The sequence below is a fragment of the Crinia signifera genome, chromosome 3, assembly GCF_055691185.1.
Source record: "Crinia signifera chromosome 3, ASM5569118v1, whole genome shotgun sequence".
Classification (NCBI taxonomy): domain Eukaryota; kingdom Metazoa; phylum Chordata; class Amphibia; order Anura; family Myobatrachidae; genus Crinia; species Crinia signifera.
Genome location: NC_139219.1, coordinates 18,617,625 through 18,643,555, shown reverse-complemented (window position 1 = coordinate 18,643,555; position 25,931 = coordinate 18,617,625). Strand labels below are relative to the sequence as shown.

The window sequence follows — 25,931 nt, the reverse complement described above, 5'->3', positions numbered from 1 at the left end:
TCGGTGATATTGGCCAAGTTGCATGTACAACTGAGGTTCTAGAGCCCTCTACTAAACAGAGCACTAGACAGCTAGATACTGTGGGTTTATATACTAAGGTATGGGCAACCAATCAAGCACCTTCTAGAAGAGAATAGAGAGAATAGAGAGAATCTGATTGGTTGCCCATAGCAACATCCATGTCCAATAGCACTTCAATCTTATTAAGTAAACCAAAATGATTCTGCAATAAAGGACATTGTGTAAAATACAACACAACATTTCCCCTTCATAAGACCAAGAAAGATGGAATATAAGACTTTGCACAAGATACAACTTCATTGGGGTCATTTTTATACAACTGTGAATTGAACACACATGAATACATAATCTATACATACTGTAGGTCTAACGCTGTACAAATATCATAGCAGGTTAACCGTAAAACTTTAACCCCCCCCCCAAAAAAAGACACCAAGTAAACTGTATTTACCCATCCAAGCGGCTCTTCTACATAAAGCGGGTGGATGCAAACCAGAGCCACCAATGACATGGATGATACCAGCTCTAGGGTTGGGGACGGTTAAAGTGTAGCCTCGTGGCAGGAGCGGCCTTCTTGTGTGCTGAACCAAAAATCACCAAATATACAGCAATTTTCCAGCACTGAGGCATAAGGAACTTTGGTGTAAATATGTGAAAAGTGTTGAAGTGGTATCTTCCTCCATAAAGAACATTATGTGTGAGGTGAAAATGCTCCAACCAATAAGCACCTAACTGCCGATTTACATATTGGAGCTGATTGGCTGGTGCTCTATCACCTTGCACATAACGTACTTTATGGACATAACGTTCTCCAAGATTCATACATTTACCCCTGTGTGCCTCATCCCTCATTTTAGGTCACAAAACTCAAGTGAATAATTGGTCCAGCCCATAAAATGGCTGCTTCCACCATTAATACATATCAATACGTTACAAAGTAACTCCCTGTGTTTCAGTAAAACCGAAGTGATTTAACCCCTGTGTAGTTTGACTTCGGAGCAACATTATAGCGTAACTGGCCTCTGTACGGCTTAGTGCAAAAACAGTCAGAATTCTTCAATATCCGATACTAGCTATATACATCTTTTCTGATGCGGCAGTCGCCGCCACCGACGCCAGAGAATTAAGTGCTCGGAAACAGGTTTTCGTTCCAGCAAATCAGATGCTATTTTTATCTTAAGTCATCTCAGTGGGTGGTTTGTGTTCCCAGCCTGTGTACAGCGACATCTGACGAGTGACAGCCTGGTAAAACAATCTGTACGATGGCTTCCCGAGACACAAACACAGAAGGATGGTAGAAAGATTCAGACTTATTGTGTAGCTTTAGCAAAGCAATCAATAACAAGTCTATGTACAGAGGAAAATCCTACTTCAGAAGGCCAGAAAGTAATAAATTCCTCAATTAGTTGTGTTCCACGTCTGTGCCATAGCCTGAATTTCAACAGCATTCTGCTCAATTACTGGATAACGTTCCTATGGACATGGTTGGACTGGAGAGGTTGAGCGCTAATAGCTGTCTTGATGAAGATTGAACACCAATTTTCTCTACCAAGAGCCTTGATTGGATTCCTACAAAAACAGCGGAGGACGGCGGTGTCCTTGGGAAAACATTGCAACTGTTACCGAGAAAACGTGAGACTGCGAGTAAAGATGGCTGGAGGGTTCTCGGACTGTCCTCACTGCGGCGGTAGTCCTTGGCTGCCTTGGTCGGTCAGTGTATGCAGTGAGCTAGCGTTGGCGGCTCGCATAGCGACCGTTATGCCTTGCTGCGCGGGGAGAGACTGCTCACCAGACGGACTCTCTTTGCTATTTTCTTCTTTGTGGGCGAGAGCCGGCGTGGGACACTCGAAGTGCACGCAGTGGAATACCTAAAACAGCAGCGGGAAGACAACATAAACGTAGTTACTAACATGTTGCGTTCTCTATGGGATTAATGACATGGATTCTTGCCTGCAGTGAGGAATACAAACAAAAATGGGCGCTACAAATTATCACGCAAGGTAAAGTAGCGAGAAAGGGAAAAGGGTAGTATGGAGTAAGAGTGTTGTAAAATGTGACTGGTGATGGAAAAGGTGGTTGGGACCATGGTGGTGAAGGCTGAGCTCCACAGTTTTAAGAACCAAGGTCTAGAAAACAGATAGGATCTACAATACAAATTGTGCGGAGGCTGGTTGTAGAAAGAGATACAGAGTCCATACTGTATTTTATGAGATAAGATAGGAGTTCCTCACAATACCATCAAAATGATAACACAATATGGCTTCTAGAGGGGGTTTAAAAAAGTTTTAGGATCATGAGGAATTGATAAACCAATAACATTGGATGCAGGGCAAACTACTTCCTTCCAAACTGGCTACAGCTTGCGACAGCCCCACCAAAGACGCAGGAAGGACTTAGCTCCAACAAGCATCTGGCAAAACAAAATGCAGCTTGATTGCAACGTGAAACCACGGATAAAGCAAAGTGTTTTCCTTTAATAAAACATTAATAGAGGTTTTGCATCCCCATAAATGCCAGTCAACTCCTCCGGATCCAAGGGTTCACCTTTCTTGACATTTAATTTAATCCTGTCATAATCTTTGTAGGTACATCTAAGATAGACCCTTGGTGGAGATGTTGTGGAGGCAGATGTTCTGTGCTGAGAAGAACGATCTGCTAAAAATGGGGTATTTACAGAATGAAAGAATGGCTAACTTGCAGACACTAGTCTCATGGAAAATCCAGGGCTATCTTACAAATCACTGGTACACACGCTTCAGGAACCACGTTGCGTTCATGTGTGAGGAAATGAATTGGAGGAATGAGGGTGGGCAAATAAAGGAATTATTGCATAGGAAGCTGTGTGTAATGTGCAGTACAGAACATCTTACTAGGGGATGTATTTAGTATCATGGTACTCAGGATGCCGGCGCAGAGACAAGTGCCAGAACTCCCGACAGTTAGGGTTAGGCAGCGGGAGGGGAGGTTAGGGTTAGGCTGCGGGAGAAGAGGTTAGGGTTAGGCTGCAGGAGGGGAGGTTAGAGTTAGGCTGCGGGAGAAGAGGTTAGAGTTAGGCTGCAGGAGAAGAGGTTAGGGTTAGGCTGCAGGAGGGGTGGTTAGGGTTAGGCTGCGGGAGGGGAGGTTAGGGTTAGGCTGCAGGAGGGGAGGTTAGGGTTAGGCTGCAGGAGGGGAGGTTAGGGTTAGGCTGCAGGAGGGGAGGTTAGGGTTAGGCTGTGGGAGAAGAGGTTAGGGTTAGGCTGCAGGAGGGGAGGTTAGGGTTAGGCTGCAGGAGGGGAGGTTAGGGTTAGGCTGCAGGAGGGGAGGTTAGGGTTAGGCTGCGGGAGGGGAGGTTAGAGTTAGGCTGCAGGAGAAGAGGCTAGGGTTAGGCTGCGGGAGGGGAGGCTAGGGTTAGGCTGCAGGAGGGGAGGTTAGGGTTAGGCTGCAGGAGGGGAGGTTAGGGTTAGGCTGCAGGAGGGGGAGGTTAGGGTTAGGCTGCTGGAGGGGAGGTTAGAGTTAGGCTGCGGGAGGGGAGGTTAGGGTTAGGCTGCAGGAGGGGAGGCTAGGGTTAGGCTGCGGGAGGGGAGGTTAGGGTTAGGCTGCAGGAGGGGAGGTTAGGGTTAGGCTGCAGGAGGGGGAGGTTAGGGTTAGGCTGCTGGAGGGGAGGTTAGAGTTAGGCTGCGGGAGGGGAGGTTAGGGTTAGGCTGCAGGAGGGGAGGCTAGGGTTAGGCTGCAGGAGGGGAGGTTAGGGTTAGGCTGCGGGAGGGGAGGTTAGAGTTAGGCTGCGGGAGGGGAGGTTAGGTTTAGGCTGCAGAAGGGGAGGCTAGGGTTAGGCTGCAGGAGAAGAGGCTAGGGTTAAGCTGCAGGAGAAGAGGCTAGGGTTAGGCTGCAGGAGAAGAGGCTAGGGTTAAGCTGCAGGAGAAGAGGCTAGGGTTAGACTGTGGGGATGAGGCGAGGGTGCAGGAGAAGAAGTTAGGGTAAGGCCACGGGAGGGGAGGTTAGGCCGTGAGAAGGGATGCCGAGTATTGGGGGAGATCTGGGGCGGCTGTTTGATGTAATATGCAGCCGCTGCAACGTGACCGATAGCGACGGAACATTTGCCTTCTCAGGCAGGATGTGCGGGTAGGGGTTGATCCTAATCGCTGCGATTCCTGTGATGTGATACCATTTAGGGTGGCCCCAGTATATGAGCGATGGCAGTAGCACATTCTGCAGAAGCTGATATTGAATAAGGCTGTAATTAATGCTAATGTGCAGTTCCTGTGCTAGATAAGGGAGTCATGATGAGCAGAGGTGCATATAGCGCAGCATACTCCATAGGAGACAGTGATACAACAAACTGGGTATTTACAGACAGTCAAAGGTATAAGGTATAAGGGCCCTGCTCGCACATGATCTATAGGCAAGATTGTCACACGCACACTCTCGGTAACTTATAGTATATTGTTATCGATAGTACTATCTATAGACTGTAAGCGTGCGAGCAGGGCCCTCCTACCTCCATGTCGGTTTGTTTCTACCCAGTTTGTTTAATCACTGTTGTTTCTAATTGTAAAGCGCATATAAGAAACTGTAACTAAATGAATTAATTAAGGTACAAGTGTATGCAATTAGCTTATTACAGGGGCAGTCACTACTGAGAACAACTCTGGTAACCATTCAGATCAATGCACCATGAATGGGGCCTTGAGTGTGACGTGCAAGTGTGAGTCGTGCACAAACTGTTCCACCCCGTTCCGAGCTCAGCATTGAGGGGTAGGATTTAAGACATGATCATTATAAAAAGAACGCAAAGAGGTTATCAGAGACTTTTCTAGATCCTCTGTAATGAAAATACGCCTCTTCCGTTATAGGTGACATAATGACACTCGCAGGGGGAATTACATCAAGTCCTCAGCATACGATAATGGTGGATTCTATAATATTCACGGTAATGTCAGCCGGATCGATGCTAACGTGATCAGTGGATATTACAAGTCATAGATACTAAGCAGTGTCAGCTTAGATGGGCAGGAGAGGACGTGTCAGTGTATGGCCAAGTGAACACAGTGGCCTTTATTCAGATCTGATCGCAGTACACATTTGTTTGGAAAATGGACAAAACCATGTGCACTGCAGGTGGGGCAGATGTTACATGTGCAGAGAGAGTTAGATTTGGGTGAGTTATTTTGTGTCTGTGCAGGGTAAATACTGGCTGCAATATTTTTACACTGCAATTTAGATTTCTGTTTCAACACACCCCACCCAAATGTAACTCTCTCTGCACATGTTACATCTGCCCCACCTGCAGTGCACATGGTTTTGCCCATTTTCCCCCAAAAACTGTACTGCAATCAGATCTGAATAGGGGCCAGTGTGAGGACAGTTACTGTGTGGTGACAGCTATGTCCCTATCTGCTCCTACCTCCAATCTCTGTCTTAACAGCTCCCTCTCTCCATATCCAAACAAGTGTGAAACAGATCATTTTGTTTCCACTTTCTGTTAAGGAGTCATTTGGTCCATCGAGTGGCCTCTAGTGGTCACTGGTGGTACTTCACCTCAGAGGTGAGGAGTATTTAGTCTTTTATATTGGGTCAGACCGTGGGGGAGGGGTTTTTAAGATCAGACTGTGGGGAAAGGTGTTGCTAGGGTTAGGATAAAGGGGGAAGGTAAGGGGTTAGATGGGGGGGGGGTTGTTTGGGTTAGGCTGCGAGAGGAGGGGTAAGGGTTAGGCTGCAGTGAAAGAAGTCATTTGGGCTAGGCAAAGGGAAGGTTGGGTTTGTATACTTACCAGAATCCATTGGGATAGCCAGCCCTGGGCTCTTTACGTGGGGTCCCCCTGTATTTTATGAACCGGCACCGGACTCTTGGACCGATCCTGGTTTAAAAAATACGAGGAGAGAAAGATGAGGGATCCCCAGTATTTATACCAGCACCAGCGGGCTCCACTAGCCAGGGCGTTAATGACACAGTCAGAGGGTACACTAATTAGTCCCCAATTAATTGGCCCCCCACCCCAGTCCAGACACCCAAAGCTAAAGCAGAAGCGTGGGGCTATCCCTGGCACCCCTGAGCTGTGGGTACCAAATTTACAGGCCATTCATTTTAGTTGTAAAAAAATAAATTGGCTTTTACAAGAGGACTTCAGGTCCCAGCAAGCCTTGCTCACATGCTGGTACTTGGGGAACCACAAGTACCAGCATGCGGGGCATTACGTTTCTGTTTGTCCCTGTAAAAAGAAAAAAAAAACACACATGCCGCAATAGTATAACTTTAATAAACACTCTTGCACGCTCACAATCACACATACTTACTGAAATTGGGCCAGATTCTCTAAGCTTCAAAAGTAATAAAATGGTGAGTGATAAACAGCCAGCCAATCAGCTCCTGCCTGCCATATCACAGACTGTGTTTGAAAAATGTTAGACAGGAGCTGATTGGCTGGCTGTTTATCACTCTCCATTTTATCACTTTTGAAGCTTAGAGAATCTGGCCCATTATCTGTAGTCATTGACATCCTGTGGTCCAAACAGAATCCGTGTGACCTGCAAAAAAAAATCCACACTCACCTATTTCTAGTGCATATCTGGTCCTCTTTAGGCCAAGTATGCATCCCAGGGGTTAAAATAAATAAGAAAGAGCAAGATCTGAGCCAGTCGGACATCAGGAAGTATAATATACATTTCCTGTATGTGAATGACTGGGATCCACAAGAGTCCTGCCATTAGGGGCCAGATTCTCTAAGCTTCAAAAGTGATAAAATGGAGAGTGATAAACAGCCAGCCAATCAGCTCCTACCTGCCATGTCACAGGCTGTGTTTGAAAAATGTCAGACAGGAGCCGATTGGCTGGCTGTTTATCAAGAGACGCCAACGGCAAATCAGAGGGCGCCACCGTAGGTAGTGAGCGGCTGCATGGCCAATCAAATCCACCCATGTTTTTCATCTCTAATAGAACCAACACTCCTGTGTCTGTTCTTTAGTAAATTTCCATGATTGAAAGAATTCTCAAACACTTCGATGTTTGCCAACTCGGGCAAACACGGACCTTACTAAATTTACCCCTAAAAGGTGGCCATACACTGCTGCGATGTTTGGCCATCTGAGCCCCCCCCCCCTCCTTGAGCCACCCGGGACCTTCCCAGGCGACAGGATTGCATGATATATATATATGGAATGCGCTCATTTGCATGTGATGTATCGCATGTGACGCATGTGTGGGAGGGGCTCCGAGTTCGAGGTTGGATGTGTAAGCAGATCCAACCTCCGGAACCCAAGCACAAGGGGCTGCATATTGGATCAGATGGGATGTCAAACACGTGATTTTGGCTGATTTTGCATAACTCTGGACTCAATCCATCGGAAGTGTATGGGGGCCTTAAGAGTGCAGCTAAATCTGTCTCCTCCCTCTTATTTGCATATAATGCCACAGACTTTAAATATACCCCATTTAAAATAAAATATATATATTTTTTTTATTTCCTGTAAAGCCATTAAAAATGTACCGGTTACCTGCATACAACAGGTATGTGCAGCAGGTGGGGTAAACCTTCCTGACAAGCAGCGTAAAGGTCACTAGATGATGACACCTCAGTGAGGTCACTAGATGATGTCACCACAGTGATGTCACCAGTTCCTGATTGGCCCTTAGGAAGCAGGGTACTGGTGTAAGCCCCGGACATGGATAACGGCAGCGTTGTAGGACTGGCTGGAGACCGTACTGTGTGCTAGCGGACAATGCCGAACGCCAACGCTGGCATCTGAGAAAGTCGATGTAATCATTCTGCGTGTCACTTCTGGATATTATCATACAGATTGTAGTCATTATACTGCCCAATTTCTAAAGTGTTTAAGCCATAATAAAATGGATGGGATGTGTAAATGAATTTCCATTTCTCAGCGTATTAGGGAAATCAGACAGTCTAGGAAAAAGCTCTTTTCCGCTTATTTGTTTTACTTCAAGTGATGAGTCTTTCATGCACGTTACAATTATTATTTATAAAGAAATAAGCGACTAATCAGAGCGATATATTGTGTATCTCGTTCAGCAAGGAAATTGATAAACCTGTAATCAATACTGACAATAGATTTACCATCCACACATATACAATAGATTGGTTAGCAGCTGGGAATGGAGAAATAACCACCATAGCCTCTGTTATTACACACTTTCCAGCTCATTGATCTAATGTAGGAGGAGGGTGTTATAGCATTCACCGGCTTGTGCACACAAACACAGGCACTGGAAAACAACGCTGGATAAAGCAGAGCTACAAAGCTTATTCTCTGTTACACCAGGGCAGGTGTATTAAGCTTGGCGAAGTGATAAAGCGGAAGGTGAGAACACAGAAGGTGATAAGCTCCTAATTTGGGGGGGGGGGCAGATTTATTAAGCCTGGTGAAGTGATAAAGCTGAAGATGAGAACACAGAAGATGATAAGCTCCTAATTTGGGTGGGGGGCAGATTTATTAAGCCTGGTGAAGTGATAAAGCTGAAGGTGAGAACACAGGGGGGCAATTAGCTCCTAATTTGGGGCGGTGGGGGGGTCGGATTTACTAAGCCTGGTGAAGTGATAAAGAGGAAGGTGAGAACACAGAAGGCAATCAGCTCCAAATTAGGGGGGGCGGGCAGATTTATCAAGCTTGGTGAAGTGATAAAGTGGTCGGTGATAGCGCAGTAGCAAATCAACCCCTAATTGTCATTTTTCAAAACCAGCCTGTAACTTGAGCGTTAGGCGCTAATTGGCTGCTTGGTTATCACTGGCCACTTTATCACTTCAGCAGGCTGAATTAATCTGCCCCTGGGTTAGAAAAATAAAATGACAGTTAGGAGCTGATTAGTTTGTCTGTTATCACCTTTCACTTTGTCTCTTCCTCGGGCTTAATACATCTGCCCCAGAGAGGCAGAAGGGTGTTTATGAAAGAGTATCATAGTTTGAAACATAAAAACAAAACGTCTGGTTGCTATGGGAGACATCTAACCTTTCTGACATACTGTAGTAACTAGTTTAAAAAACACAACAAAAAAAAAAACATTTTCACAGAAGTTACGCAAAAGGTGCAATATGGGACTAGTGCAATAGAGAGTGCACAGGCCACCCCTGCTGCTGAGCGGTCTGATGCTGGGCAGCGCCAACCAGCTGCATCCCCCTTACTTCTAGAGCACAGGGGACCTTCAGCATAACCTGCTGCCTTTATAAGCAGGTAGCCCAGGAGATGCCAGATGGGTAGGCCGTGATTCCCGTCAGTACTATATCCAAGCTGTACAAGGAAGCGATTTTCTATGGCAGAGTTTCCACGACAACTCTATTCACTGTAACCTGGGGGGGGGCTAAAGTGCTGTTGCCCACAGTAACCAATCATATCCAGTTTCACATTTTCCAGGATGCAATAAGAAATGATAGCTGGAATCTGGTTACTACAGGCACCCCCACGGTCTGATTTAGAAGCTTTGGTCATTGTACCCCCGGCAGTGACGCTCTGGATCCTGGGGGAAGCAGGGAATACACAGAACATGTTCCATGCTTACACACAGTTGTACAATGCATTCCATGAGTCTCACCTCGTTCGCAGTGTTGTGAGTGCCAACGATCCTGATAAAACACGTCGGATGTTGATCAAAAGTGATAGTCTGCCACGACCTAGAAAACATGGAGACCGTCAATGACATTACGTCTTCTCGTTACACTATTACGTACTACCCAATTAGATAAACACTCCTGAACTACATCGTTAGAGTAATACAAGGCTCGTTCCTCGAGGTGGCGGTATGCCCAGTGCTTGGCATCTGATTGGCCCGTCGGCAACGCACCAGAACAGTATGCGAATAAGCCTTGTGAGTCACTGAGGCTGAAATCCCGCACACGACACAACATTCCTCACACAACCCCTCCACAAGACACACGTCACTAACCCCCTCATTAACAAACAACAAATGATTTTAAAATGACAACAACACTGTGCGCCTGGTGAAATAACCAGTCACTAAGGGCTGTTATATGTACTAAGGGCGGAATACACGCAGGGACAGACACTACAAAGAAATATCCTTATCCCCTCAGGTTGCTGACAATCCACAGACGATCACGCAGTAACAGTAGGAGGATAAAGGAATGCTTACAGGATGGGAGATATTTATACATCTCTCCCCACGGGACGAAGGTGCGCGTTACATCAGTAACCGAGACACCATTATTTCCCCGCCTGCAGGCTTACGGGATTATCAGCAAATAGATGTGCACAGTATCTCAGAAGGAAATGAGATCTGGCGCTGGGACTGATGAGAGAGGGAGGACACCTGAAGCTTCTCCGGTATGCGTATGTACTACGGCTGGAGAACGAGCAGTAATTAGAGAACGTTTAGATTATACCGACGGCTGCTGCTGTTACAGCGTCATCAGTTTTCTGTAAATGAAGCCTGTGTGGCGGGAGGATGTAACCGCGTGCCGAGTGTGGCAACTGTACCCGGCGCATGGCGAACTTTTTTAGTCGACTGTGTCAACATTCGGGATAAAAAAAAGTGAAAAACCCCATCTCGAACTAATGCTAGCATTGACATAACCCCATCAACATCTTCCTCTTGTTGACCCTATGACCCATAGCCCTTTTGGTGAAGAAAACGTTTCAAACAGATTTTTTAAAAAGATACTGAATGAATTAGTTATTCCGATCGGTAATTTAGCATTTTCCTGTATCACCAACATATTCCACAGCTCCCGGGAAACGTCATGTACAGTACATGACTTCCCAAATCCAGTCCTCAAGGATCCCTAATGGGATTTCTGTCTGTGGAGCCAGTTGGGATAATTACTGACCCAGCAAAATGGATCAACTCGCCCGGGCGTGGTGAAAGAAATCCAGAAATCATGGCATGTTGAGGGTACTTGAGGACTGGAGATGAGAGCCACTCTACCAAGAACACTACAGAATAGCAGGTTATAGTAAATTGGGGAATTGCATTTTGTTTTCATCGACACTAATTAGATCAGTATGCTTAATGTATTTATAATGCATGTAACAATGACTCCCGCCTATCTCTCCCTGCCCGTGTCCATCCAGTTGTGGCCTTATTTAGAGGATGACGCATTTGTGCGCTGAACATGCGTAATGAGTCCTCTTGGCTGCTAGCCATAGAAATGGGCAGTTGACTGTGATTGGTGGGCCCATGGACGTGTGGGTGCACAGCGTAACATTCAGAAGCGCCTTAGGCAGCACTGCAGATCGCAATCATCATTACTGTGTATTGCTGCACAATATATATATATATTGTGTGTGATTTAAGCTGGGTATACACTAGGCAATATGTCAAATATAACTTGGGTTTGGAATAAATGATGAGTTTTAGTAAAAATAAAATAAAGTAATAAAGAATGATACGTAATTATAATAATAATAAAATGTATTTCATTGCTTATAGTTGGTTAATGTAGTATTTTACTGCATGCCAAGTTTATCCTCTACCGCCACTAATTATTTATTTGGCATTTGAATCTTTGGCACGAGTCCAAGGGGGGAATTTACTAAAGGAAATGTGTAAAAAATAGGTGTATTTGTATCCAGAAATACACTTATTTTTTACATTTACTATCCCGAAAATACGGCAATTCGTAGTCGTATTGATGTGCTATCAATACGAATACGAATTGCCGTATTTTGGGGATAGTAAATGTCAAAAATCAGTGTATTTCTGGATACAAATACACCTATTTTTTACAAATTTCCCTTAGTAAATTTCCCCCAAAGTATCTATTTATACAGGGTTCTGTACTGATATCACAGTGACAGAATGTAACCAATCAGCATTGTCACATTTCATGAATTGAAAGAAGTTTCAAACTTCACAGCCAATGAAACTGAGTGTCCCAATTAGGATCCACACTGGAGTTGTGAGCAGTTTCTGCCCCTCTCCTTGTCTATTGGCTGTAATATTCTACTACATTCATTTATAAACCATTCATTTTTATTTAGTAATGATGATGGAACATGCCGATATATAGTACTCAGGCTTCACATACAGTACATCAGGGGTGGCCAAACCGTTCCTCAACATCTACCAATGGTCCACGTTTCCCAGATCACCTAGCTGGTGCACTGGTGTAGTCATTACTAACTGTCACATTTCCCAGACCATCTAGCTGGTGCACTGGTGTAGTCATTACTAACTCACATTTCCCAGACCACCTAGCTGGTGCACTGGTGTAGTCATTACTAACTGTCACATTTCCCAGACCATCTAGCTGGTGCACTGGTGTAGTCATTACTAACTCACATTTCCCAGACCATCTAGCTGGTGCACTGGTGTAGTCATTACTAACTGTCACATTTCCCAGACCATCTAGCTGGTGCACAGGTGCAGTCCTTACTAACAGTTACATTTCCCAGACCACCTAGCTGGTGCACAGGTGCAGTCATTACTAACTGTCACATTCCCAAGACCACCTAGCTGGTGCACAGGTGTAGTCATTACTAACTGTCACATTCCCCAGACCACCTAGTTGGTGCACAGGTGTAGTCATTACTAACTGTCACATTCCCCAGACCACCTAGCTTGTGCACAGGTGCAGTCATTACTAACTGTCACATTTCCAAACCTGCTGCATTCATTCCTACTATAGATCCACAGGTGGCCGGAGACACAGGAACTGCTGGTAGATCTTGAGGACAGGTTTGGCCACGCCTGCTGTACATACACTTGAAAAAGAGAATCCCCTTATCTGTTCCATCCCAGGATGATTCCCACTGTGCCCCTATAGAAAGACACTGTGCCCCTATAGAAAGACACTGTGCCCCTATAGAAAGACACTGTGCCCCTATAGAAAGACACTGTGCCCCTATAGAAAGACACTGTGCCCCTATAGAAAGACACTGTGCCCCTATAGAAAGACACTGTGTCCCTATAGAAAGACACTGTGCCCCTATAGAAAGAGGATTTATTTTTCTCTATATAAACTGAAATATGTCCACAAATAAATATCAGTTTTACACCTGGCAACGGGTTCATCCGAAATCCATAGCCCCACTGTGTGTCACATAAAGCAGGAGACCGTCCGCGCCCCATCAGTGGTTACACCCAGAGTGTGGGTCTCCTACAGGTCTATGCTTTTTGTGGTTTGAACCTAATGTCGCTCAGATCCAGACTGTCGACGCACATGACATCCGGGCGCTGTACAGAGCGGTCTGCAATGGCCATGTGGGTGCGCATCCTAAAAGGTCGACATGGGAAAAATGACAACACAAGCAACAGGTCAACGAATGAAAAAGTTGACGGCAGTTTTCACATTGTTTTGGTGTCAATGTCAACACCTGAGAACACAGACCCCTAATTAGTGAACCGCATTTGGTCCCCATATTTCAGGTGCTTTGCTTTGACCCGTTCCCAATTGAATACCTCCTGTTGGTCTTTGCGTCGCCCGATCATCCAGCTTCCTGCCATACACGTGTGCTCACTGTATGCCTATGCCTTACGCCCCATACACACTATACCATTCTTATAAAGATATCGCTCATTAACGACCCGCAGGACCATGCATCATACACACCAGATGATATGCACGAAAACAGCATTAACAATTTCGTTATGGTGCATATCGTTAGCAAAAATCGTGTAATGTGTACCCATCTGCGATTGTAGCAATCTACACCGTGGGCCTAACGCCACCCCCCCCCCCCGTGTAATGTGTTCCCATCTGCGATTGCAGAAATCTACACCGTGGGCCTAACGCGACCCCCCCCGTGTAATGTGTACCCATCTGCGATTGCAGAAATCTACACCGTGGGCCTAACGCCACCCCCCCCCCCCCCCGTGTAATGTGTTCCCATCTGCGATTGCAGAAATCTACACCGTGGGCCTAACGCGACCCCCCCCGTGTAATGTGTACCCATCTGCGATTGCAGAAATCTACACCGTGGGCCTAACGCCACCCCCCCCCCCCCCCCCCGTGTAATGTGTTCCCATCTGCGATTGCAGAAATCTACACCGTGGGCCTAACGCCACCCCCCCCGTGTAATGTGTACCCATCTGCGATTGCAGAAATCTACACCGTGGGCCTAACGCCACCCCCCCCCCCCCCCCCCCGTGTAATGTGTTCCCATCTGCGATTGCAGAAATCTACACCGTGGGCCTAACGCCACCCCCCCCCCCCCCGTGTAATGTGTTCCCATCTGCGATTGCAGAAATCTACACCGTGGGCCTAACGCGACCCCCCCCCCCCCCCCCCCCGTGTAATGTGTACCCATCTGCGATTGTAGCAATCTACACCGTGGGCCTGATTCTGGTTGATTCGCTGATTCACTGCTTAGCGAGCCAACTAACACCACCTCCTCCCCCCCGGCATACATTCCCGATGCATAGCAAATGGATGTTTAACATAAACATCTATTCATGAGGGTGCGTACAGAGGTGAAATTATTCAATGGTCACCGAACTTTAAATGATTTTTCCCCTGTTCGCAAACGCAAATATAAGTCAGTCTTTGACCTATATTTGCACCATCCGGTCCGAGAACGGGGGGGGGGGGGGGGGGGGGGGTAGCTGCCCCCTGGCCGCCGACCGCTTCTCCCCCCCTGTGCGAACACATCCGCACAGCAGCCCTGCACATGTGCATACGCAAATATGCGCTTGCGCAGGGCGAAAACACTGCTCCCCACTGCGAATACGCCAGGGACCGAACAGATCAGAATGACCCCCTGTGTGCATCTGCACAAAGAACATCTGAATCCACACTAGATAGAACCGGATAGAAGAAGAGTCTATTGAGTAACTGATCCTTACCTAAAATCAGATCCACGGCGCAGACACCGCAAATTGCAGAACTCCCTCTAAATACTGGATAGCATCTCCCCACAGCGCACGCCTATCTCTCTATCTGCCGGCCGTCTGCACAAAATTATCTAATAATGATGTTTTTCAGCCTTCTCTATCAGGACATTGTGAGCCGGGGAGAATGATTAGATAGATGGAGTAACTGTGATGGAGTCTTGCAGCACGCACGGATCACGCTGACTCTGTGATGTCTGCGCCGCATACGCGACAACGCCGGAGCGACACTCCCACGCTCTTCGGGTACGAGTAGAAGACAGAATAAAGTTCTTTAGAAAGGGCACAGCCTCGCAGAGGGAAGAGGAGAGGAATGGAACAACTTAGCCGTGTAATTGGCTTCTGGAAGGGGAAACAAGTAATGCTTCATATTGTGCAGTTATGATAAAAGACAAATGAGAAGGGAAAGGTTTCTGGATGGCTGGAGAAACACACGGCAAGGTGGAAAGAATCTGGAAGTGAGGAAGAGTTCTCAAATGAAAAAATATATATATTTCCCATTAGTTTCCTTTTTTGGTATTTTAAAGAGCAACTTGGTTGCTGACCTGGGAAAACATTTCCCGCTCTCAGGCACCAAGCGCCGCTGTCACATGGAACTGCAACCACTTAACACTTATTTTCTGTATAGAAACAGCATTAACCCTTGAGCGCCAAGGGAATTTGTCAAAATAGGTGTAAAAATTGCTAAGCAAACATTTTTTATTCATCATAATGACCTTTAATGTTTACCTTATACATAGGAGATATAATCTTTTTTTATTTAATATTTTATATTTGAATTTATATAACAAATGTGGATGACGCTGGAATTTTTAGCAGATCTCTCACAGATGCTCAATGGGTTAATAAGTGGCAAAAGTTGGCTGGTTTAAACCGCGATTTAAACCAAATGGGTTTCTTTTTAAACCTGTTTTTTTATTTTTTTATTATTATACTGTGATTATAAGGGAATCCCCAGGTATTATTCTACTATCCAATGCCTTAAATGCGCGCACACACACATACGCACCAAAGATATAGGGAGGGTGGACCAGATCAGAGAGGTACTAAATCTGCCAAGCATCAACTAAAGTCCCCCATACACTAGGGTGATGTACATGCAATTTAAGCATTAAATCACATGTACTGTGTCCAGATTGCATGTACATGACAATCTCCTCGCGTCCCACCTTCCCCCGGTGAAATTCGTCGCCGCACCCCGGGTCGTCAGGTAATTGGTACACCGCCACTGTCTGAGTGAGGCATCGCCGCCGCTAGACCTCGCTGCTCCCTCCCTCCTCCTTCCCAGTGGGGGCAGCAATGATTACAATATTTAATGATTTATATATATATATATATATATATATATGGAGAGAAAAGATGTAGAGGTGCGCTCAGAGATAGTTTCACCAATCCACAATTGGGAAAATATAAAACATTTATTACGAACAGTAATACAATTAAAAAACTTTCATAAAAAGCTTCTCATTAAGAGTACATTATACAGTTTCATGGTGTGTCATTGTCATCCAATATCGTTTTGATCATAGGTGTTAAAAGATCACGCAGAACCCTACGCGTTTCGTCCACTAGGGACTTCTTCAGGGGTAATACACCAGGATCTAAAAAAGGGGGATGGTGAAACATTGCCGTAAAGAAATGGAATTTTACTGGAAGAACTAAGATGTTTCTATCAGCATATGGAGGACCGGAGGAAGAGACAATAAAAAGGAGAGAGCAAGAGGAGAGATATGTGGGCAGTTCCTCCCAGGAGACTGCAGAGAGAGTTTCAGGAAAAAAGTTTTTAGATCAGGATTTCCCAAACACACCTCAGTGAGTAACGGTGGTAGCTGATAAACATACCTATGGAAATTAAGTACCTTGGTTCGATACACACGAAATTATATTGGGTGACTCTTTTGAGAGTTTATTAAGGGTAATGTGGTCACTGTGGTTAATTCGGTGACCTTGTAATAATCCCCTTAGTAGTGGATATAATGGAATCTGTAAATTGATACAGTGCGCAAAAATAAATACATACATCTTCATTTCAAATGAGGCCAATTCTTAACACTTACAATAAGACAACTTAAAATATAATAATCCTCTATGGGTATACACGTGTCTTTACATATGGCCCGATGGTCAAAGCAGGGTACAGTTGGGAAATGTACAAAACCACCTGTGTGGTACAACATGTGTACGATTGATATTATAAATACTTAGATTAAAAAATAATAAATCGAAATAGAGTGGAGGAAAAAATGTACATACCAAATCAAGAAGCACAATAAAACTCCTCTCCGACAGAATAACCAACTGCACAGTCAATTCTAAATATTGATAAACATCAATCGGTTACAAATTCATACATAAGGAAACTTCTTCTAATCATTAGACTCAAGCTAACCACAATGTGTAAGCCTAGAAAAAATGGTTATAGGCTTTGATAGTCCACACAAGAGTATGGAGGTAAAGAATACCCATATAATTTAGCTGATTCTCCATAGTGGGTTACACTACAAACCTAATGTAGAGCTGGTAAATTACAATGGTTCCCTCCAAAATCAACTAAGACAATAGTATACATATGTAGCTCTTGATTTAACTCATAATCAATGTGAGCTTTTCAGAGTGCCAGTACATCCGAATAGTACACAGTTTAGTATTTTATACAAACAGCAGAGACATTCACTGAACATTAGAGAGCAAAAACATACAGTGATCAGAAATATACAAGACCAATTGGGAGCAACCTACCTGATACTGCAAGCCTCAGTCTTACACAGCATGTGGAGAGATAATGACCCTCTGTGGAGTGAGGCTTAATATACCCCTCTTAGGATGACCTCACTTCCGGGTTATCAATTAATAACAGACAAAGTAAACGGACTTATTAGGTGCTGGGATGGGGGTATAGCTACTAAGACTCTAACAGGGCAAACCCCAGTCCTCCGGAGTATTGTGGATATTCATAATCATTACAATAAGGGACCGTATATCCAGGAACGCTCTGCGTTCCATTTTGCGTGTCAGCCCTCTATTTGAGTGGCTTGATCACGTATAAGGAAGTCCTCCGATAGGCGGCTGTACGTGAGCGGCTGTACGTGAGCGGGAGGGGGTGGGCGTTAAGCCCGCTTGTTGTTACTAGGTTGCGTAGCAACCCTACGCGTTCTATATACACCACGTAGATAAGTTGCTAGACGTGACCTAAACATATCGAGCGTGCGTCTCATTATACACCGTGTGTACGGGCGCCGCAGCTGTAAGACAGATCGGACCCATGATGTCTAACTGATAACGTGTTGCGTATTAGTTATCATTCCATAGTAACCATAGTGACCTATAGTATGAGTGTCAGTTTACATAACTTAATGAAGGGATGTGTTACTCCCTAAAAAGGCTGGTAAAGGGGGATTACAAGTGTCGCTCCATATTCTAATTCTGAAACAAGTGTATCTCCATATTCTAATAATGAGACAATATAAAGAATGTAATGAACCCTCAAAACATAGTGTATGGGAAGTGTAAGTGTAATTATGTTACTTGTGATTGGCTAACAATAAAATATGTCTATGTAACTATGTTTCTAGTGATTGGCTGACAATAAAGTATAATGATTAGGGATAATCCCTAAATAGTGAAAATAAGTTAATTTTAATTAATAATCCAAGTGTTTATTAGGTGAATACTCCCATTAATTCAATTTTTGGGGAAAAAACCCCTGAGATAAATAATATAAAAGTATCAAAAATGAAAATATATAAGGGACGTGTCTTAACAAATAAGGGAGAATGGGTCGAATGATATCACTACTACATCGATATGGTAACCCATGTGTAGGGCAGGAGAAAGTGGGGGTCGGGGACCTACTCAATTTATACGGGTCCTGGTGTCGATACCAAATAATGAATACTAAGAAAATGGGGGGACAAATATGACTAATAGTCCATTACCGCAATGGAACTATCCTTCGAACTGATCGGAATAATCTTCAGAAAGTGGTCGAGGATATTAGAAATGTGAAAAATCTATTTTCTAAAAAATAGGGAATAGGAAAAAGGAAAAAGATCTAGTCCCTAAAAAAGGGGGGAGAACATTGGTTGGTTGGATCAATCAATGTTACAGACATATGGTTTATAGCCCAATTGGTCCTGTATGTACATATTTTCAACATTTTTCATCACATAGTTCAAAAATTTTAAAAATTTAAAGAAGGAGGTATAGGCAAAAAAGGGGAGAAGGAAAGTAGTATGTGACCTAATTGGTTACTCTACAAAAAGGAAACAATGTCAATGTTCTCGTTGAGACCATTGGGGGCTAAAGACCCTAAGGTAAATATCCAGAATGTCTCCCGCTTGGATAGGGCGAGATCCCTATTCCCGCCTCTAGGGTTCTGGGGGATACATTCAAGAACAGTGAAAGAAAAATTTTTTTCCGGATTGGAACTATGTTGATGAAGATAATGGCGGGGTAGATTATGAGAAGTCAGCTTGTTCTTGATACTTCTAAGGTGTTCCTGAATTCTTATTTTCAGCATTCTCTTGGTCTTGCCTATATAATATAGGCCACATCCGCAAGTAATTCTATACACAACATAGTTCGAGACACAAGTACAGGATTGATTCAAGGTGTAGGATTTATTCTCAATGGTCTTCCACAGAAATGGTTGCTTTTCCATGTACTTGCAACATATGCATTTAGTGCACGGGGTACATCTGATGGTATCCTTTAGAAAGTGGTTCCCTTTTTTTTGGGGTGTTTTATCCAAACGGAAATGACTAGGAGCTATTAGGCTTCTCAAGTTAGGGGCTCGTCTGTAGACCACGTTGGGTGACGAGGGCAATGTGGGTCCCAGGACTGGGTCCTTCAATAGGATATGCCAGTGTTTGGCCAGAACTTTCTTAATGCGATAATTTTCCTTATTGAATTGAGTGATAAAAGGACGGCATGAGGTTTTTTGAACCCTATTCTCCATTTTATCACGTAACATTGCTTGTCTATCCGATCTTTCGGCCTTTGATCTGGCTTCCTCGATTCTTTCCTTATTGTAGCCGCGTTCGATGAATCTTTCTTTTAAGACTTCAGATTGCTGTATGAAGTCATGGAGTTCTGTGCAGTTCCTTCTGAGTCGGAGGAACTGAGCATATGGTACTCCGTCTTTCCATTTTGGATGATGGCAGCTATTATAAGGGATGAAGCTGTTGGCGTCAACATCCTTAAAATACGTTTTTGTGTTAATAAACTCCCCAGGTATTCCCTTGAGGGTGAGGTCCAAAAAATCAATTTCTTTATTGTTGGCCTTTGAAGTGAATTTCAGATTATAGTCGTTAATCTGGAGATAGGTATTAAAGTCTTCCAGACTTGATGTGTCTCCCTGCCAGATGAATATTAGGTCATCGATATACCTGTAAAAGAATTTGATGTGTTTTTCAAATCTGGAGCCATAGATGTACACCTCTTCCCACCTCCCCATTAGGAGGTTGGCGTATGAGGGGGCGAATTTCGTCCCCATAGCCGTCCCATTTTGTTGGAGATAATGAGTACCGTTGAATTCGAAGTAATTGTGTGTAAGGATGTATCTTATACACTCAATGATGAAATCAACTTCTTTTTCGGATTTCTTCGGGTCCTTCAAGAGGGTCCATTTGACAGCTTCCATTCCCTTAGAATGCGGGATGGACGAATATAGTGCCTGGACGTCCACCGTAAGCCAGTGGAAATCTTCTTGCCACTTGATGGTTTGAACTTTCTGTAGAACACTTGTTGAATCCTTCAGATGGGATTTGTTGAGTTTCACATAAGGTTGTAGGAGAAGGTCTACAAAGTGTGACAGATTTGCACTTAGAGATTCCACGCCAGCCACAATGGGTCTTCCAGGGGGTTTCTTTTTATCCTTGTGGACCTTGGGCAGATGGTAGAATATTGGCATAATGGGATGTTTCATATACAGATACTCAAACTCTTTTTTAGTAATCAGTTGGTTCCTAAGTGCGTTCATCAGCAATACAATAAGGAAAGAATCGAGGAAGCCAGATCAAAGGCCGAAAGATCGGATAGACAAGCAATATTACGTGATAAAATGGAGAATAGGGTTCAAAAAACCTCATGCCGTCCTTTTATCACTCAATTCAATAAGGAAAATTATCGCATTAAGAAAGTTCTGGCCAAACACTGGCATATCCTATTGAAGGACCCAGTCCTGGGACCCACATTGCCCTCGTCACCCAACGTGGTCTACAGACGAGCCCCTAACTTGAGAAGCCTAATAGCTCCTAGTCATTTCCGTTTGGATAAAACACCCCAAAAAAAGGGGAACCACTTTCTAAAGGATACCATCAGATGTACCCCGTGCACTAAATGCATATGTTGCAAGTACATGGAAAAGCAACCATTTCTGTGGAAGACCATTGAGAATAAATCCTACACCTTGAATCAATCCTGTACTTGTGTCTCGAACTATGTTGTGTATAGAATTACTTGCGGATGTGGCCTATATTATATAGGCAAGACCAAGAGAATGCTGAAAATAAGAATTCAGGAACACCTTAGAAGTATCAAGAACAAGCTGACTTCTCATAATCTACCCCGCCATTATCTTCATCAACATAGTTCCAATCCGGAAAAAAAATTTTCTTTCACTGTTCTTGAATGTATCCCCCAGAACCCTAGAGGCGGGAATAGGGATCTCGCCCTATCCAAGCGGGAGACATTCTGGATATTTACCTTAGGGTCTTTAGCCCCCAATGGTCTCAACGAGAACATTGACATTGTTTCCTTTTTGTAGAGTAACCAATTAGGTCACATACTACTTTCCTTCTCCCCTTTTTTGCCTATACCTCCTTCTTTAAATTTTTAAAATTTTTGAACTATGTGATGAAAAATGTTGAAAATATGTACATACAGGACCAATTGGGCTATAAACCATATGTCTGTAACATTGATTGATCCAACCAACCAATGTTCTCCCCCCTTTTTTAGGGACTAGATCTTTTTCCTTTTTCCTATTCCCTATTTTTTGGAAAATAGATTTTTCACATTTCTAATATCTTCGACCACTTTCTGAAGATTATTCCGATCAGTTCGAAGGATAGTTCCATTGCGGTAATGGACTATTAGTCATATTTGTCCCCCCATTTTCTTAGTATTCATTATTTGGTATCGACACCAGGACCCGTATAAATTGAGTAGGTCCCCGACCCCCACTTTCTCCTGCCCTACACATGGGTTACCATATCGATGTAGTAGTGATATCATTCGACCCATTCTCCCTTATTTGTTAAGACACGTCCCTTATATATTTTCATTTTTGATACTTTTATATTATTTATCTCAGGGGTTTTTTCCCCAAAAATTGAATTAATGGGAGTATTCACCTAATAAACACTTGGATTATTAATTAAAATTAACTTATTTTCACTATTTAGGGATTATCCCTAATCATTATACTTTATTGTCAGCCAATCACTAGAAACATAGTTACATAGACATATTTTATTGTTAGCCAATCACAAGTAACATAATTACACTTACACTTCCCATACACTATGTTTTGAGGGTTCATTACATTCTTTATATTGTCTCATTATTAGAATATGGAGATACACTTGTTTCAGAATTAGAATATGGAGCGACACTTGTAATCCCCCTTTACCAGCCTTTTTAGGGAGTAACACATCCCTTCATTAAGTTATGTAAACTGACACTCATACTATAGGTCACTATGGTTACTATGGAATGATAACTAATACGCAACACGTTATCAGTTAGACATCATGGGTCCGATCTGTCTTACAGCTGCGGCGCCCGTACACACGGTGTATAATGAGACGCACGCTCGATATGTTTAGGTCACGTCTAGCAACTTATCTACGTGGTGTATATAGAACGCGTAGGGTTGCTACGCAACCTAGTAACAACAAGCGGGCTTAACGCCCACCCCCTCCCGCTCACGTACAGCCGCCCACGTTCAGCCACGTTGAACGCGTAGGGTTGCTACGCAACCTAGTAACAACAAGCGGGCTTAACGCCCACCCCCTCCCGCTCACGTACAGCCGCTCACGTACAGCCGCCTATCGGAGGACTTCCTTATACGTGATCAAGCCACTCAAATAGAGGGCTGACACGCAAAATGGAACGCAGAGCGTTCCTGGATATACGGTCCCTTATTGTAATGATTATGAATATCCACAATACTCCGGAGGACTGGGGTTTGCCCTGTTAGAGTCTTAGTAGCTATACCCCCATCCCAGCACCTAATAAGTCCGTTTACTTTGTCTGTTATTAATTGATAAACCGGAAGTGAGGTCATCCTAAGAGGGGTATATTAAGCCTCACTCCACAGAGGGTCATTATCTCTCCACATGCTGTGTAAAACTGAGGCTTGCAGTATCAGGTAGGTTGCTCCCAATTGGTCTTGTATATTTCTGATCACTGTATGTTTTTGCTCTCTAATGTTCAGTGAATGTCTCTGCTGTTTGTATAAAATACTAAACTGTGTACTATTCGGATGTACTGGCACTCTGAAAAGCTCACATTGATTATGAGTTAAATCAAGAGCTACATATGTATACTATTGTCTTAGTTGATTTTGGAGGGAACCATTGTAATTTACCAGCTCTACATTAGGTTTGTAGTGTAACCCACTATGGAGAATCAACTAAATTATATGGGTATTCTTTACCTCCATACTCTTGTGTGGACTATCAAAGCCTATAACCATTTTTTCTAGGCTTACACATTGTGGTTAGCTTGAGTCTAATGATTAGAAGAAGTTTCCTTATGTATGAATTTGTAACCGATTGATGTTTATCAATATTTAGAATTGACTGTGCAGTTGGTTATTCTGTCGGAGAGGAGTTTTATTGTGCTTCTTGATTTGGTATGTACATTTTTTCCTCCACTCTATTTCGATTTATTATTTTTTAATCTAAGTATTTATAATATCAATCGTACACATGTTGTACCACACAGGTGGTTTTGTACATTTCCCAACTGTACCCTGCTTTGACCATCGGGCCATATGTAAAGACACGTGTATACCCATAGAGGATTATTATATTTTAAGTTGTCTTATTGTAAGTGTTAAGAATTGGCCTCATTTGAAATGAAGATGTATGTATTTATTTTTGCGCACTGTATCAATTTACAGATTCCATTATATCCACTACTAAGGGGATTATTACAAGGTCACCGAATTAACCACAGTGACCACATTACCCTTAATAAACTCTCAAAAGAGTCACCCAATATAATTTCGTGTGTATCGAACCAAGGTACTTAATTTCCATAGGTATGTTTATCAGCTACCACCGTTACTCACTGAGGTGTGTTTGGGAAATCCTGATCTAAAAACTTTTTTCCTGAAACTCTCTCTGCAGTCTCCTGGGAGGAACTGCCCACATATCTCTCCTCTTGCTCTCTCCTTTTTATTGTCTCTTCCTCCGGTCCTCCATATGCTGATAGAAACATCTTTCTTAAACCAGTTCTTCCAGTAAAATTCCATTTCTTTACGGCAATGTTTCACCATCCCCCTTTTTTAGATCCTGGTGTATTACCCCTGAAGAAGTCCCTAGTGGACGAAACGCGTAGGGTTCTGCGTGATCTTTTAACACCTATGATCAAAACGATATTGGATGACAATGACACACCATGAAACTGTATAATGTACTCTTAATGAGAAGCTTTTTATGAAAGTTTTTTAATTGTATTACTGTTCGTAATAAATGTTTTATATTTTCCCAATTGTGGATTGGTGAAACTATCTCTGAGCGCACCTCTACATCTTTTCTCTCCATTCCTTACATCAGACTCCCATTAGCGGCGGAGCCTCTAGAGTTTTGCTGCTCACCCAATAAAGCGCAGGATAGGGTCACAAACCCCCCTTTCTTATATATATATATATATATATATATATATATATATATATATAAATATATAGAAGCATAGAACCAGCACACTCAATCCTCAAAATTCCAACTGCTGGGGTGCCAAACTCAATCCGCAGTCCCAGGGGTACAGCCAAATATACTGTATATAGTCTATTTAGAGAGCACTCACCAGTCTTCCGATTTTGATGCAAATAAAAATTTAATACATCACCAAAGTCTTCATAAAAATGTCGACGTTTCGAGCCACGCCGGGTCCTTTGTCAAGACCAAGATATGGGTGCGTCATCTGGGGCTTGTGAAAAAACTTTTACTGTGGTAAAACACGACGTTTCGGGGATACAAACTCCCCTTCTTCAAAGTGTACAATACATATATATATATATATATATATATATATATATATATATATATATATATATTCCAAAAAGAATGGCACTCGGAGACTGCAAATTCTTTGAATGAAGCTGTATACAAGGCAGGTTAAGTACTTTCGGGATCTTAGAACCACATATAGCCAACGGTTATATGGTTGGCTAATGGTTGGCTATATGTGGTTCTGAGGAAGGGACTGAGATCCCGAAAGTACTTAACCTGCCTTGAATACAGCTTCATTCAAAGAATTTGCAAAGTCTCTGAGTGCCGTTCTTTTTGGACTTCTAAATTGCTTGTGTTGTGGCACCGGGGCAGTTGGACTTTTGGAGTGCCGGCAAAATACAAGAGATAGATATATATATATATATATATATATATATATATATATATATATATATACACACACACACATACTAGTAAGCCTGCTCTAAGCAAAAGCTTCGAAAGCTAGTCTGCTACCTTCTGTGTTTGTGCATGTGTGAGAGAGAGATGTAGTTTCCCTCTCTGCCAGCAGATGGCAGTATTTCGGTGACTCACGGACACTAGAAATATACAGTATATGGCACTGCAGCACAATAATAATTAGCTGTCTGGCTCTATAACGCAGAAGGGGAACCATTAAGGCCTGAGGTTATGCCCCAGTGGCTGTAATGTAAAAATGAATTTAGAGGCCGATTCAGACCCATTTCTTCTGGCCCGAATAGGCCCCTACCCCAACGGTTTGCGTCTCACCATGGACTCCGCACGCCGGCGACTCCCTCACTACCCGCAGGCTCAGTTATGATAAGAGACAGATTACATTTTAATACCAAAAACAGCCAGTTCCTCAGCAGCAGCCGCAGATGTCATCCTACATCACCCAGGTGATAGGAAGACAGGAAGCGCTCCAGTCCTGCCGC

General features: G+C 43.5%; 1 protein-coding gene across 1 annotated transcript in view; it reads right to left on the bottom strand.

The window, feature by feature from the left end:
• Window positions 1–316: 316 nt before the first annotated feature.
• BTBD9 (BTB domain containing 9) overlaps window positions 317–25,931 on the bottom strand; it is a 149,722-nt gene continuing 124,107 nt past the window's right edge. Inside the window, exons 10-11 of the mRNA XM_083175427.1 lie at window positions 9,539–9,617; window positions 317–1,889 (exon numbers count right to left, since the gene is read on the bottom strand). Coding sequence (XP_083031553.1) covers window positions 1,698–1,889; window positions 9,539–9,617 — 271 coding nt within the window. The 3' untranslated portion in view covers window positions 317–1,697. The remainder of the gene's footprint in view (window positions 1,890–9,538; window positions 9,618–25,931) is intronic.